At 44.5% G+C, this 14,224-nt stretch overlaps 1 protein-coding gene across 1 annotated transcript in view; it reads right to left on the reverse strand.

Moving 5' to 3' along the window:
* The window catches only part of galnt9 (polypeptide N-acetylgalactosaminyltransferase 9), a 173,413-nt gene that overhangs the window by 109,681 nt on the left and 49,508 nt on the right, over positions 1–14,224 (reverse strand). Inside the window, exon 3 of the mRNA XM_023958682.1 lies at positions 11,869–12,035. Within this exon, the coding sequence (XP_023814450.1) occupies positions 11,869–12,035 (167 nt within the window). The remainder of the gene's footprint in view (positions 1–11,868; positions 12,036–14,224) is intronic.

Genomic DNA, 14,224 nt, shown 5'->3' on the forward strand with positions numbered 1-14,224 from the left:
CGGACCGGTCTTTCAAATATAGGCGGATGATTATGTAGCAATACTAGGATGATGGAGGATCAAATATGTGACAAGACGAACCCTGTGCTTTTGTTTTCACACGCTTAACAGTTGACATCACACAAAAAAATGAACTGTCTATTAAATGTAGCTTTCTTTTTTTGGAAGTTGAAGGCTCCTCTTCTGTCTCCTTGCTGGGCCTTTTTTGTTTTTATACTGATGATTAAAAACTACATAGTAAGATTACACAAAAATACTTTTGTATTAACAGATATGGCGTTTTATTACAAAGACAGAAAGCAGTGACTATCATTTGTCATGCTGTGTTGTAAACCATGCAATGCGGGAAGCATGGCATTTCAAAGGCGCTGATGGCTCTGTACGAAGCGCGTGCCACGTAAAAAAACAGCTTTCTTAATGAGCTCGTATTTGTCGGGGGAGAACCACAAAGCTGATAGCAGGAAGAGACACGCTGGGCTTCAATAAACACTCTGGTTGTCCGGAGTGGTTTTCTCCCGGGGACTTGCCGTGCTGCGGTCAGAAAGCGAATTTCTGATGACAGACAGAACTTACGCTTAGTGAATTTAAACCTGCATGTGCAGTGACGTATGTATAAGAAGATGTCCGATTGGACATGAAGTCCCGTACTTCTCGGTGAGGATTTTGATTGGCTGGTGGATTTTTTAGAAGTACTTTTTTTTATTTAATTTGCTGGCCTGCGATCTACCGTCATGTCCTTGAAGATCGACCGGTCGATCGCGATCGACGTAATGAGCACCCCTGAATAGACCGATGTACCAGAGAATCTGGCAATTTTTCAAAATAAAACATCTTTCAGATTCTTTAATAAATAAATCGGAAGAAATGCAAGTTATTTATTCTTTGTGTGCGGCCCGGTACCAAATGACCCACGGACCGGTACCGGTTCACGGCCCGGGGGTTGGGGACCACTGATCTAGACCCACTAGACAGTGCGCTGAACCTTTTTTCTTCAATGATTTGTGAACCTCAGTGGTGTTCATGGATTACATGAAATCTTTCCACCTTTATCCACCTTCGTCATGGTAGGGAGAACACGTCAATGCAAGGGTGGGGTAATCTAAGATAGCACAAGGGTTACGCCTTCAAAAGACTTATTTTGCTTTAGTCAAAAATATTGCAAGATTTTGGGACAAATGTGGCTAATTTTTCAGACGCCAACAAACTCGTTTGACCAACAACTAAGACTAAAGAAAACTTGATCTAAATGTAATCCTAACACATTTGCAGTCTATTTTTACTAAATTAGCTGACAAAGTCATACATATAACATTGTGTTTTAATGGTTCAATAAGGTAGTGGAAAGAATCAGTCACCTTTGCACACAATTACCAAATTCCAATTTATCAAAGACCCACTGCAATGAAAATTGTGTTTTTTTTAACATGTTCTTGTGGGAGCACCGCCGGGCTTGTCCGGATTCTGCCTATAAAAAGTCCTGGATGAAAGTCTTGTCCAGAATCCAGGAAGATGGTTCCCAGGACCTCTCCTCAGGCCCATATCCCTCCCAGTCCACAAGGTGTTGAAGGCCCCTTCCCCTCCATCTGATGTCCAGCAAGCCTGGACAGTGTAGGCCAGGCTGACCATCAGTGAGGGGTGGAGGGTTAGACTGTTGCAGCGGGCTTGTGACATGAGGTTTATGAGAAACATGGAAGACTGGATTGTTTTGTGCTATTATGAGAGCTACGATGCGCAGGGTCCTTGGTAGACGTAATCTCACCGCCAAAGGTTGATGACCTTTACCGCCTCAACAGACTCTGTCTGGAGCTTTATGTTGGCTGTGGATAGCATGACAACTGACCTGGCGAGTAAGTGGGTGCCGGTATGCAATGTCGATCAGCCAGCCTTTTGTTTGTTGCCGATGAGCGAATCAGGGCAGCATGAGCCTCCCTCTAGATGCATCTGCAGCAGTGATAAAGATTTTAGACCAATTGGACTGCCCCCTCCTTTTTCTGCTCTGGGAACAGCGGGGGTTGATAGACCAGGGAACATTCAAATGGGGACATACTGTACATGAAGCTGAGGAGGTCAGTGAGTTGTGGGCATACTCAACCCAAGGAAGCAGGGAGCTCCAGAAGTTCTGGTGGCGAGAATAGATGCACTGGAGGGCCACCTCTAGGTTCTGGGTGATTCTCTCTGCCTGACCATTAGACTGAGGGTGGAAGCCCGAGGAGAGGCTGGCGGTGGCACCAAACGCTGCACAGAAGGCCTTCCACACCTGGAAAATTAACTGTGGACCCCCTATGTCCACCGGGATGCCATGAAAACATGAATACATGGGTCATCACAAGCTTGGCAGTCTCTACGACAGAAGGCAGCTTGTGTTCAAGGCCACAAAGTGGGCCGCTTTTGAGAAATGGTCCACAACTGTCATGATCACAGTTTTACCAGCAGATGGGGGGAGGCCAGTTACAAAGTCCAGGGCTGTGAGGGACCACGGGCGGCTCGGAACTGACAAGGGATGAAGAAGTCCAGCAGGTGGGCGATTACGGACCTTGTTCTGAGCTCAGACTGTGCAGGCGGAAACAAACTCCTGTGTCTCTTGAGCCAGACTGGGCCACCAGAACCGGCTACGTAGAAAGGAGATAGTTCTGCAGACTGCCGGGTGTCAGGTAAGACGAGAAACATTAGAACCTGGCTCCTTACGGCGCTAGGGACAAAAAGTCTCTCAGGAGGACCCCCTCCAGGGTCTGGCTCCTGGCTGTGTGCAGCCTTGATGTCCTTCTCCAGCTCCCAAGAGAACACACCCAAAAGGTTCTTGTTGCCAGGAAAGGGCATCTGGTCTGGCGTTCTTGGAGCCAGGGCGGTATGAAACCACAAAATTATACCAGTTAAAAAACAGGGACCACCGTGCCTGCCTAAGATTCAGCCATTTTGCAGTCTGGATATAAGGCAGGTTCCTATGATCTGTCCAGACCACAAACGGCTGAGCTGACCCCTCCGACCAGTGCCTATATTCCTCTAATGCTAGGAGTGTCTTATTCCCTACATCACAATATCGCTCTGCTGGAGTAGGCAGACGAAAGAAAAATGCACAAGGATGAAGCTTGTGGTCAACACCCACCCGCTGCAATAACACTGCCCCACCCCAGTATCAGATGCATCTACCTCTACTATGGGTTCAGCCAGGACAGGTGCGGAGGTGAAGAGCTGTTTAAGTTTACTGAAGGCCGAGTCCGCGGCCCTCATTCCAGTGAAAGCGTGACGTGTCAGGGGTGCAGCTACACAACTGTAATTTCTTTTGAAACAAAAACAGGAATGCATTCCTACTCTGGTCCTGGGATTTGCAACCCTCTTGGGACCCGCTGTTGCTCTGTGTGGCACCTTCCATGGCCTCGGGGTCTGGGTGGGTGGGGATGGCCCCTTCCTGGGGGGCTGTCTGTGGAATGGGTCCTATAGGTATTGGACCTTGGAGGCTTGGCATGTTGGGGTCTCCACTGAGGCAATCAGTGGGGGCTCTGACTGGTCGCCCGGTCAGGCCATATTTACAACACTCCTTGTGGACCCCCCCTTCTCTTGTAGCGGATAAATCCCGGACTCTTTCAGGACTGCATTGTAAGCAGTCAGCAACAGAAATAGAGGATACAACCTCCTGAGCTTTCCCCACCAGCTTACATTGGAGCAATATGGACCACATGTCCTCTGGCCAGTCAAGAGCTATTGCTACGCGTTCAAAGGCTTTAAAGTGAGAATCCACCTCAGACTCACGAAACGTAGGTACCATCACTATGTTTCTGTTCACATCAAACCATCTTTTCCCGTCAGAAACCGCTAAAGCAGTAGCTGTGTCTGCCACTACCGGCATCGACGACTGTGCTGCCGAGTGTTGCAAAGCTTCAACCTCCAGCTGCTTCAGCCGGACTTCCTTGTCCGCCTCAATCTCCATCCTGCGAACCTGCAGGCGGAGCTCATACTCTACCCGTCGCTCTCTGTCCCTCTCCCTCTCCTCTGCTTCCAGACGTAGCCGTGTGAGCCGAAGCTTAAGCCTAGCATCCCTGCTAGAACTCCCTAATTCGGGAGACAAAGGATCAAAGCGTGGTAAAGTCGTAGGAGGGACCTCAGCCCCCCCGACCTTTCCTGGAGGAGTGACATCACCCACGTCGTTGCTCGCCACAGCCACACAGATTCATCTTTAGAGACAGACGGGACACCGGGGACAAGGACCTTTAACTCCACTAAATGAGCTCTCTCTCTTAGACACTGGTATATCGAAATGAGCAGCAACGCATAATAAGTCGGTCTTACGACAAGACTCAAGGTTTTCGATCCTCGGACTATCAAGGAAAGCCTGCAGATTAAAGCTCATTATCGATTCTACTAGAACACGCAAACTATAACACCAGAAAAAAAACACTTGCTTACTCCATGGTTGCGATATCCCGGACAAGCCCCCACTTGTTACGTCCCTGGGGAGGGCGCAACAGCACAACCATGAATTAAGACAAGAAGTCAAGAATGATGTATATATAAATAGTTTATATTAATGAAAGATTCAGGCTGCTGCAAACCATTACCTGTGGGGGAGGTCGTGACGTTTGGGTCGTGCCAAATAAACAAACACAATATAACAAAACCAGGCCCAACTCCGCACCTAAATAAATCAAAAGGAACAACAAAAGACTTCCTAACTAGTCTAAATAAAAACATACATAACATTACAGGAAATGGCACCAACCCCTTACCTGGTGTGTCTAACAAAGTTCAGCCTGCGTGTGAAAATGTATTGGGCCCCAGACTTGCCTGATCACAATCTCTCACCACGTACCTGAGGAAAACAGCTTAGTCAGAAGCAGCAGCAGTTTGTTTGCCAAAGAGAGTCAGGATCATAGTGAGAGTCTGCCAGGCCCAGCTCCCAGGTGTGCTTTAATAGGCTCCAGCTTCCTGGTAGAGGAGCACCACATGACCAGCAGGCGGCCAGTCACAGCTGAGGAAGCTGCAGTCCCAGGTGAACATCATCAGGAAATCAACTGAAGTGACAAGCAACAAGATGAGAGCAAAGCAGAGGGCTGTGCCCGTAACAGGTGTCCTCAGCCAGAGGTGGGGGGCCCCTGCCGTGGTCTCTTCCCGACCTCCCGCAGGTGGGAGGGTGTTTGCATTGAAGCAAGGGGCGGGTCTCCCTTGGGGGGCCCTGGCTCGTGCCTGGAGTTGGGGAGGGCGGATGCCTGGAGCTCCCGTGTGGTGTTGGGCTGCTCATCTGGGGCTAGGCGGCTCTCCAGGGGTAGGGTTTTGCGCTGGGCCCCTTAAAGGGGGGGGAGGGCTATGCTCCTGGCTGGGCTGGGGCCTGCTCTCTCTGTGCTCCAGTGCCTCCCTGCTCTTTGGCGTAGGGGGCCCTGTAATGGTCCTGCTAGTCCTGGTGTTAGTGACTGGCTAGATTGGCCAGCGGTCGGATTCCCTTTATCTGCTATACCATGCTGGTGTCGGGGTCCCTGGCCACCGTTACTGCTTCGGCCGGGGTCTTGGCGAGGCAATGGCTGGGCACTCTCACTCTTTTTGAATTCTATCATCCACCTCAGCAGAACATAAACATCCACCTAAGCAGAGGTGTCAGCTCACCTTGCAAAAATGTGACAGGATGAAATGCTTCACATGTGTTGGTTTGTATGCATATGAACGTGTGAACTGTGATGAATACATTTTGACATGATTGTGTGTGAAGATTTTTGGAGCCAACAGCTATGTTTGTAACACTTGAGTATGTGTGTGGACAGGCCCCACCCCTTTTGTCTAACATTTATACCACACAGTACTGATGATAATCCTCCAGCATCTTGTTGCTTAATGATTGTAACACCCACCACCACCTCTGTAATCATCCTCCAGATTTCCTTAACTCCCCTTTTCCCCCTTTCTTCTTTGCCCTTACCCCCGTCTCCAATTTCCCTTCCCTTATTTCCTCTTCTTATTTTCCGTCCATTTCAACAAAAAAAAGGATACAAATGTAATCAATATAAATAAAGTTTATCCTAAATCATAAAGGGGGCTTATGCAAATACACACCTTGAGTGTCAGAAGATCCAGAGCCCCCTGTTGTATCAGTAAAATATGTCCAACACACGAGGCCCTGAGCTCCTATCTGTGTGCTCAGCTGTTGGACAGGACAAGTAAAAAACTGAAAATAAATGTAATCACTCGCAGCAGTATTTACACAGAGCACTGAGCTTTGCCTGATCCTTGACTCTTGCCTGTCTCTGACCCTCATTTGCCAGCCGCCTGCCGCGACTCTCGCCTGTCTCTGACCCACGTGTGCCAGCCACCTACCTCTTCATGAGTCCTCGTGTACTCGTGGCTCCTTGTTACAGTAACATCACTTTCCCTAGCCCATTGGCAATTTTTTGCCTTTATTTTTTATTTTAAGAATTTTTTATTAATTTTTAGGGAATCACTTTTTACAGTGATAACATCACTCACATGTAACACTATCATTGGTCAAGTAACTACAACCTCGTTCTTTTCTCTCCTGGTTTGCAGTCATTCAAAGTGGGATTCCTCAACTAGAATGATGTGGACACAGATGCAAGATTGATTCTGTCAGATCTAACATCATAAATGGACAGAAAAGCCTTTTTATTGGAAATGATGGCTTGATTTTACCTGAGGAAGCACTGGACAGTTTTGACCTGGTTGAAGCTGCAACACTTGGTCGAGTTTTCTCCCAAGTTAATCCAACAACTTGTTTTTTAGATCCCATCCCCACATCACTTTTTAAATCCTTTTACGGGTCTTTTGAGAGGGAGATTTTAAATATCATGAACTCCTCTCTACAGACGGGTATTTTTCCTGCTGCCTTTAAAATGGCAGTGGTTAAACCGTTACTCAAAAAAACTAATTTAGACCCTTCAGTTCTTAATAACTACAGACCTGTGTCCAACTTGCCATTTTTAAGTAAGGTTTTAGAAAAACTCGTTTTTATTCCGCTAAATGAGTTTCTCTTACAAAACAACATTTTTGAGATAAACCAGTCTGGTTTTAGAACGAACCACAGCACAGTGACAGCCTTGTTAAAAATAGTTAATGATGTCAGATGTGCCTTGGATTCAGGTCAGATCTCAGTACTAGTTCTACTGGATCTAAGCGCAGCTTTTGATACTGTTGATCACCTGGGGCCTCATTTATAAACGTTGCGTACGCACAAAAGAAGGCGTACGCCACTCTCTACGCAATAGTTGAGATTTATAAAAAGCAAACTTGAAGGGAAAATGTGCGGTCCTTCACGCAAGCTCTGACCCAGGCGTACACATAAAAACGGGTGAAATGAGAAACGGCGACACCGTCGGCAGATGGAAGAAACACGTGAAAGTGAAAGTGAAAATGACAATACTGCCTCTCAAAAATAACATGAAGACTTCACAAAGCAAGTCTTACAATTAACAGCCTACACGAACACCCGTTTGATCGATCAGCAGTGAAACAAATAAAAAAAAATCAAACGAAAATTACAACAGAAATTCAAATGAACACTTATTTGCAGAAAGAAAAGTGAAATTTGTTCTGCAATATTGGCATGTTGTGCAATTCATCCTCATAAATAATATAGTTAACAGAACGAAATAATGTACAAAACTGATATTCTCGTCAATGTGTCCGTCTGGCGGAACAGATATAGATGCAGCCAATTAGACAGACAGACGGACATATTAATTGTCCACTGGGGAAAGTTGTTTTCATAGTAAAACATTTTTTCATAAGGTACGGAATTATGGTATTCATGCATATGCCTTTAGTTCGTTTTATTTTTGATAAAACAATGTATGGCGTATGTCTCAACCATGCAGAAAGCAACAAGAAATTACATTTGCGCTGAACAATTTCCCATTTCCACGTCGATTATTACCGACATCTGTACCTTTTCAGATGTAATTAAATGGATGGAAATAAAATGCCCCATCACAATGCATAATGATGCACAATGGCTGATCTTGCGCTCTAAGAAGATGTGGCAAATGGAAGAATTCGGAGTGAACGCATCTTTAGACAGCAAGAAGAGGACGAGTGGCTTATGTGCCGGTTCCGACTTCCTCGAGCCGTCCTGTTGGACCTCTGCGGGCTTTTGGGGGTGTGTCACCCGGTGCATAGTGCGTCGGCGTCCCCCTGCGCCTGAGTCACCACTCCACTAAGGGATTCCCCAATTCTTGCCGCTTGTCTCTCATCAAGAGGGGTCAGCTCCGGTGTCCCCCCCCCCCCGTGGCAGACACACTCTGGCGTTGAAGCGCCAGACGTTTTTTTGCCTCGACTTTGATGTCCGACCATTTCTTTTTTATTTAACCACGGTCCGAGGTTGTGAGGCTACAGCATTTACGGCGTCTGCCACCGTTTGCCACTCACGTGCCTTTTTGGCATTAGTAATGCCCACACTGTGCCCTCCAAACAACACTTTTCTCCTCTTTTCCACCTCGCCAACGATAACTTCTACTTCACATTGAGTGAAGTAACGTTTTTTTCATTTCCTCTCGGTGTGTGCCATGGTTTCGCAATCAATGAATATTAATTTGTGGGCGTTTCACGGACTATTTATGGGCAACTATGGGCGTGTCATGAAGCCGCAAAAGCTGCGCTGCATTTAGAATTGGTTGTGATTTATTAAGGGAAAGATGCGTAGGATGTGCGTGCGCACGGTTTTATAAATCCGAATATTTCTGTGCGTACGCACGTCCTATGTTTCATCCGTACGCCACTTCTGACGCAAATCCTACGCAAAGTTTTATAAATGAGGCCCCTGATCCTTGTAAACAGACTTAAAAGTCTTGGCTTTTCAGGGACTGTTCTCAAGTGGTTCGAATCTTATCTCATGGAGAGAAACTTTATGGTAAGCATGGACACACACTTTTCTGGGGTCCATGAAATTAATTGTGGTGTGCCTCAAGGTTCCATCCTTGGCCCCTTGCTTTTTAACATTTACATGCTTCCTCTGGGGAATGTCATCAGGAGCCACAACATCAGTTTTCATAGCTATACTGATGATACCCAGCTGTACATAGCTATGTCTCCTGATGACACAAGACCAATAGAAGCACTTTTTAACTGTATTTTAGATGTGAAATTATGGATGGCAAGTAATTTTCTGCAGCTCAACCAGGAAAAAAATGAAATTTTAGTTATCGGTCCTGAAGCCAAGAGGGAGAAACAGTTTCTGAAGCTACAGCAACTTTCATTAAGTCATTCAGAAACAGTCAGAAACCTGGGTGTTATCTTCGACTCTAAGCTAACTTTTATCCCCCATATAAAACAGGTGGTTAAAACTGGTTTTTATCATCTTAGAAATCTGGCTAGGGTCCGCCCACTACTCTCTCTTGCTAATATGGAGATGCTAATGCATGCTTTTATCATGAGTAAAGTTGATTTTTGTAATGCCCTGCTTGCTGGTCTTCCAAAAAAAACATTAAGAACCTTCAGAATCTCCAGAACTCTGCTGCACGAGTTCTTACAAAGACCAGGAGGCGGGTCACATCACCACAATTTTAAAATCCCTGCATTGGCTCCCCATATGCTTCAGGATTGATTTTAAGATACTTTTAACCGTTTCTAAATGTCTTAACGGTCTTGCGCCTTATTATTTACCAGATCTTTTAGTAAGATATGAACCCTCGCGGACCCTGAGATCCTCTGGCACTGGTCTGTTAACCATTCCGTTTGTAAAAACTAAAACCATGGAGAAGCTGCGTTTCAGCACTATGGCCCCCGTTTATGGAACAGTCTGCCGGAGGACCTGAGAGCCGCAGAGAGCATTGGTGTTTTTAAGAAAAGGCTCAAGACCTATCTTTTTAACCTGGCTTTTAGCTAATTTTTTACTACTTTTATTTATTTATTTATTCTGTTATTTATTTATATGTACTTTTTTATTTTATTTTATCTATCCATTTTATCTTGTTTTATGAACTTGAACTTGATTTTTAACGTGTTATTTTAATTAACCTTATTTTAATGTTTTATTGTTTTTATCAATATGTTTACTTTTTTATTCATTTTTATTTCCGGTGATTGCTCAGCTGGATCCTCTCCCTCTGGGTCGGCTGCTGTTCAGCCACTGCGGCTCTAGATGGGGACTTGCATCACCGCTTAGCTGTGGTGGAGCGGTCCCCGCCTGTGATGCTGCATTTGGCTGTCTATGCGGCTGTTCACGGAGGGGGAGGTTCTAATTATCAGCGTTCCCTGCATCCTATTTTAGTGCTCAGCCTATTTCTCATTGTCCTTTGCCATCACTTAGGGGGTGGGAGGTGTGAAAGTAGTGGGTGGCTAGGTACGGGGACGGGGGCCCTATTTATTTATTTATTTTTATTTTATTTATTTTTAAATCGTCAATGCTTGTTTTTATATTTTGTTGTGTTTTAATGTAAAGCACTTTCTGTTAAATTTGTATATGAAAAGTGCTTTATAAATAAAGTTTGATTTGATTTGATGAAAGAACACTGATGTATATGAAGATTCAAGATTCAAGATTTGGTTTATTGTCATTCCACATGCAGTATTTGCAGAGAAATACACAGGTGAGACGAGATGTTTCTCACTAGCATGGCAGTGCAAAACAGCAAGCAATAAAATAACAATCAAAGAATAAAAATAGCAATAAAATAATATAAATAAAAATAAAATAAAATAAAGACCAGCATTTAGCATTTGTTAGAAAATTACAAACAGGTTATAAGTGATGCTACAAAGAACATAAAACATGTGGTGGCATCTATACAGTCACTGGCTTGTTAGCACACTAGTTTTGAAGCATTATGCATTCAGTTACTGTCAAGTATTAGGCCACAGCACTTGGGTTAGAGTGGAGCTGCAGGGATCTCCTTGAAAAATGTTGGATGAAAGCCTGAAGGGTTCAGACTGTTTGCACTATTTTTTAATGTAAAAAAGCCAACATTTTGCAGAAAATAAAAGATTTGCATTATTGTTAGAGGTGATAATAATAATAATAAAAAATGGAACATAACCATTATAAAGACAGCAATAATGTTCCACAAAAATCCAATTAAGACAACCAAGAGAGGATCTTCTTCTTAACAATAGTTTTGTCTGTTTTTTGGAGTTTGATAACTCTTCTTATAATGGAATACGGTAAGTGCCAAATAGGGATGAGAACAGACTGGTCGATCTAGTGATTAAGCTTTTCATGAGTATTTCATGTGCCTTCTTCTTCTGCCAGACTGTGACAGACCCGTTCATGACAGTTAACAAAAGCTAAGTGTAGTCTCTAATCCAGGGGTGGGCAATTCCAGGCCTCGAGGGCCGGTGTGTCTGCATGATTTCCAGATACTCTTGCCCTACTCATGGCTGATTACCTGGTTCAGGTGTGTCCAGCCAATAATCTTGCCCTACTCATGGCTGATTACCTGGTTCAGGTGTGTCCAGCCAAACAGAACATGCCAGAGCAGGGTATGCTGGAAAACATGCAGGATTGCGGCCCTCAGTGCCCACCTCTGCTCTAATCTGTCCCTCTGTCTCCAAACCAGGAACATTTAGGGATGTGAAACCAAGCACTGAAACCACTGTGGATTGAGCCACATTCATGCTACAGAAACATTTCCTCACATTACCATGGAGACAGAAGTGAAAGGAGACAAAAATAAATTATTTTCCAGCTTTGAGCTGAACAAGAATTAGATGTTAGAAAAGCTGTTACAAAAGCTGCTCAAGAGTCCACCCTCAGCGGTTTCTGTCTAAATTGAACCCATAGTTATCTTAGAAACACACACACGCACAGTCACAAACAGACATAGGAAAACACTCATTATATTGATGCCTCAGACACTACCATCAATGTTCAGCAGACTTAACAAAAAGCCTTATCTTTTTTAAACGCTGTTTTTTAATGTTTATGTGTGTTGGTCTCACCACTGTCACTGTTGTCATCAACTAGGATGATCTCCTTGAGCAGGTGTGCTGGAGTGTGGTTGACCACACTGTGGACAGAGCGCAGAATCACGGACAGTGCCTCGTTCACAAAGATGAAGACCACAGAGATCTGTGGAAGGTCCTCTGGATACGTCAACAGCTTACACCTGATGGAGAAAAGTCAAAGTTTATCACCTCATCCCTGAACCTCTGCAAGTAAATATACAGAAGGAAAATGTGGTTCACAGCAGGACAGCAAGCAGACAAAAAGTTAAAACTCTTTTGCATATTATTTTAGCATTTTTATGGAGCGAAACATGAAGATAAATGAATTTATCTTATGACATTTTTGGCAATATTCTCAATATTTTCTTTGATTATTCAGGCTGACAACCTTCTTATCTGTTTATGTCATTAATTAAAAAAATATCAGATTACACTTAACTTGAGTACAATCCATCAGTAATCGATTACATGAAATAAATGATCGGAATTTCAAGGTATTTAAGATTTTAATATTTACTTTTGCATTATTTAGAAGAATGTAGTAACAAGCATCTAAAAGCTTATTGTTAGCAATAATGAGCACATTTATCAGGTTTTTTTTTTTCAAAATAAAGGAGATATGTTTTAAAGCTTATCAAATGTGTTTAGAATCACAACTAGCAGTCTTTTCAAAGTATTAGGCAAATTATATTTTTGTAAAAAAAAAAATCCAAATAGCCAATGCAAATGACAGTCCATACTCATTAAATCATCCCTGTCCATTCCATGGTGTGTCCATTCCCTTTTATTGTATTTATGATGGTTATGCTGCTTCAACACAAACGTATTTTCACGTTGGAGCATTTAACCAATCACATTTCAGCTAACCTTAGTTGTCAGGCAGAGTCAGAGCTCAAGAGGCCTGCAATATTAGATCTGAAGGCCCTCTAAAGCAAAATCAATGTCAAACATTCATTTCTTTCAACCAATCAGATTTTTTTTAACCTGCCCTGTCCAACAGCTGGGCAAACAGATGAGAGCTGAAGGCCTCTTGTGTTGGACATATTTTACTTTAACAACAGGGGTTATGAATCTTCTGACAAACCAGAGGTATGTCTGAATAAACCTCTTTTGTAATCGAGGCAAAACTTTGTTTATTTTAATAATACTTGAAAATATGTTGTGTTGGACCGGACGGAAAAGGGAAGGAGGGAAGAAGAGAGAGATGTTAGAGAGGTGGGGATAGGAGGGTGATTATGGGGGGGGGGGGTTAAAACCATGAAGCAGCATAAAGCAATAAGTTGCTGAATGTTTATCATTACCGTCAGGTTCAGATGTAGTACACACTCGAATGTTATAAACACACCTGTTGGCTCCAAAAACGTCCACATGTCAACATGCACACAATACAAATATCGTTCACACGCGCATACTTATGCCTTCAAACCAACTAGTGTGAAATATTTCATTTAATCACGCAAACTATTTGTGCAAAGGTGAGCTAACACCTGTGCTCAAGTGAGTGTTCATGTTCCTCTAAAATGGATAATGGAATGTAAAAAGAATGAAGGAGAGTGCCCAGTCATCCCCACACCAAGACCCCCGCCGCAGCAGCTGCGGCAGCTAGAACCCCCCAACACCCCTTGGGTGATCACATCCGCCACCCAAGGCCAAGGCCAGCAGGACCGCCACGGGGCCCCCAGAGCCAGAGAGCTGGGAGGCATCGGGGACAGAGAGTGCATCTATAGCTCAACCAGAAGAGCAGCCCCCCCGCCGCGCAGGGAGGGCCCAACGCAGGGCCCCGCCCCAGAAGAGCGCCCACAGCCCCAGACGAGCACCTCATCACCACCCAGTAGTTTTGGGCATCCCCCGCCCCAACTCCAGGTACGAGTCTGGACCCCCAAGGGAGACCCGCCCCGTGCTTCAGGCAGCCACCCACCCGGCCCACGATTGGTCCAGGAAGGAACAAGGCAGGGGCCAGCCGCCCCCGCCCAGGAGGAAGGCACCCAGGAGAAGACGGGGGCCCATAAGAGGTGTTGTAAACATGTCCTCAATTTAGCACTGAGTCAAGGAGCCTCAAAGCTAAAAGAATATATTTTTTGCCAATCTCAATGGCTTTGTTGCATATTTTTCCAGATCAGAGTGGTCAATACAGTCTTTGAGAAGAGAGAGGCTCTGTAAGAACTGCTTGATCACATTTTGGAGAATCATGACGAATATGATGAGTACTCTATGCGCTGTACTGATGGATTCAAAGCATGTCTGGATTGTTTTGAGTTTTGTTTTTTCGCCTTACACATTTCATGGCATGTTCAGACGTGCTAGTTACCAAAATGGGTAGCGCACATCTGTCTGGCCAGAGTAAAGGAGT

The sequence above is a fragment of the Oryzias latipes genome, chromosome 9 (assembly GCF_002234675.1).
Source record: "Oryzias latipes chromosome 9, ASM223467v1".
Lineage (NCBI taxonomy): Eukaryota > Metazoa > Chordata > Actinopteri > Beloniformes > Adrianichthyidae > Oryzias > Oryzias latipes.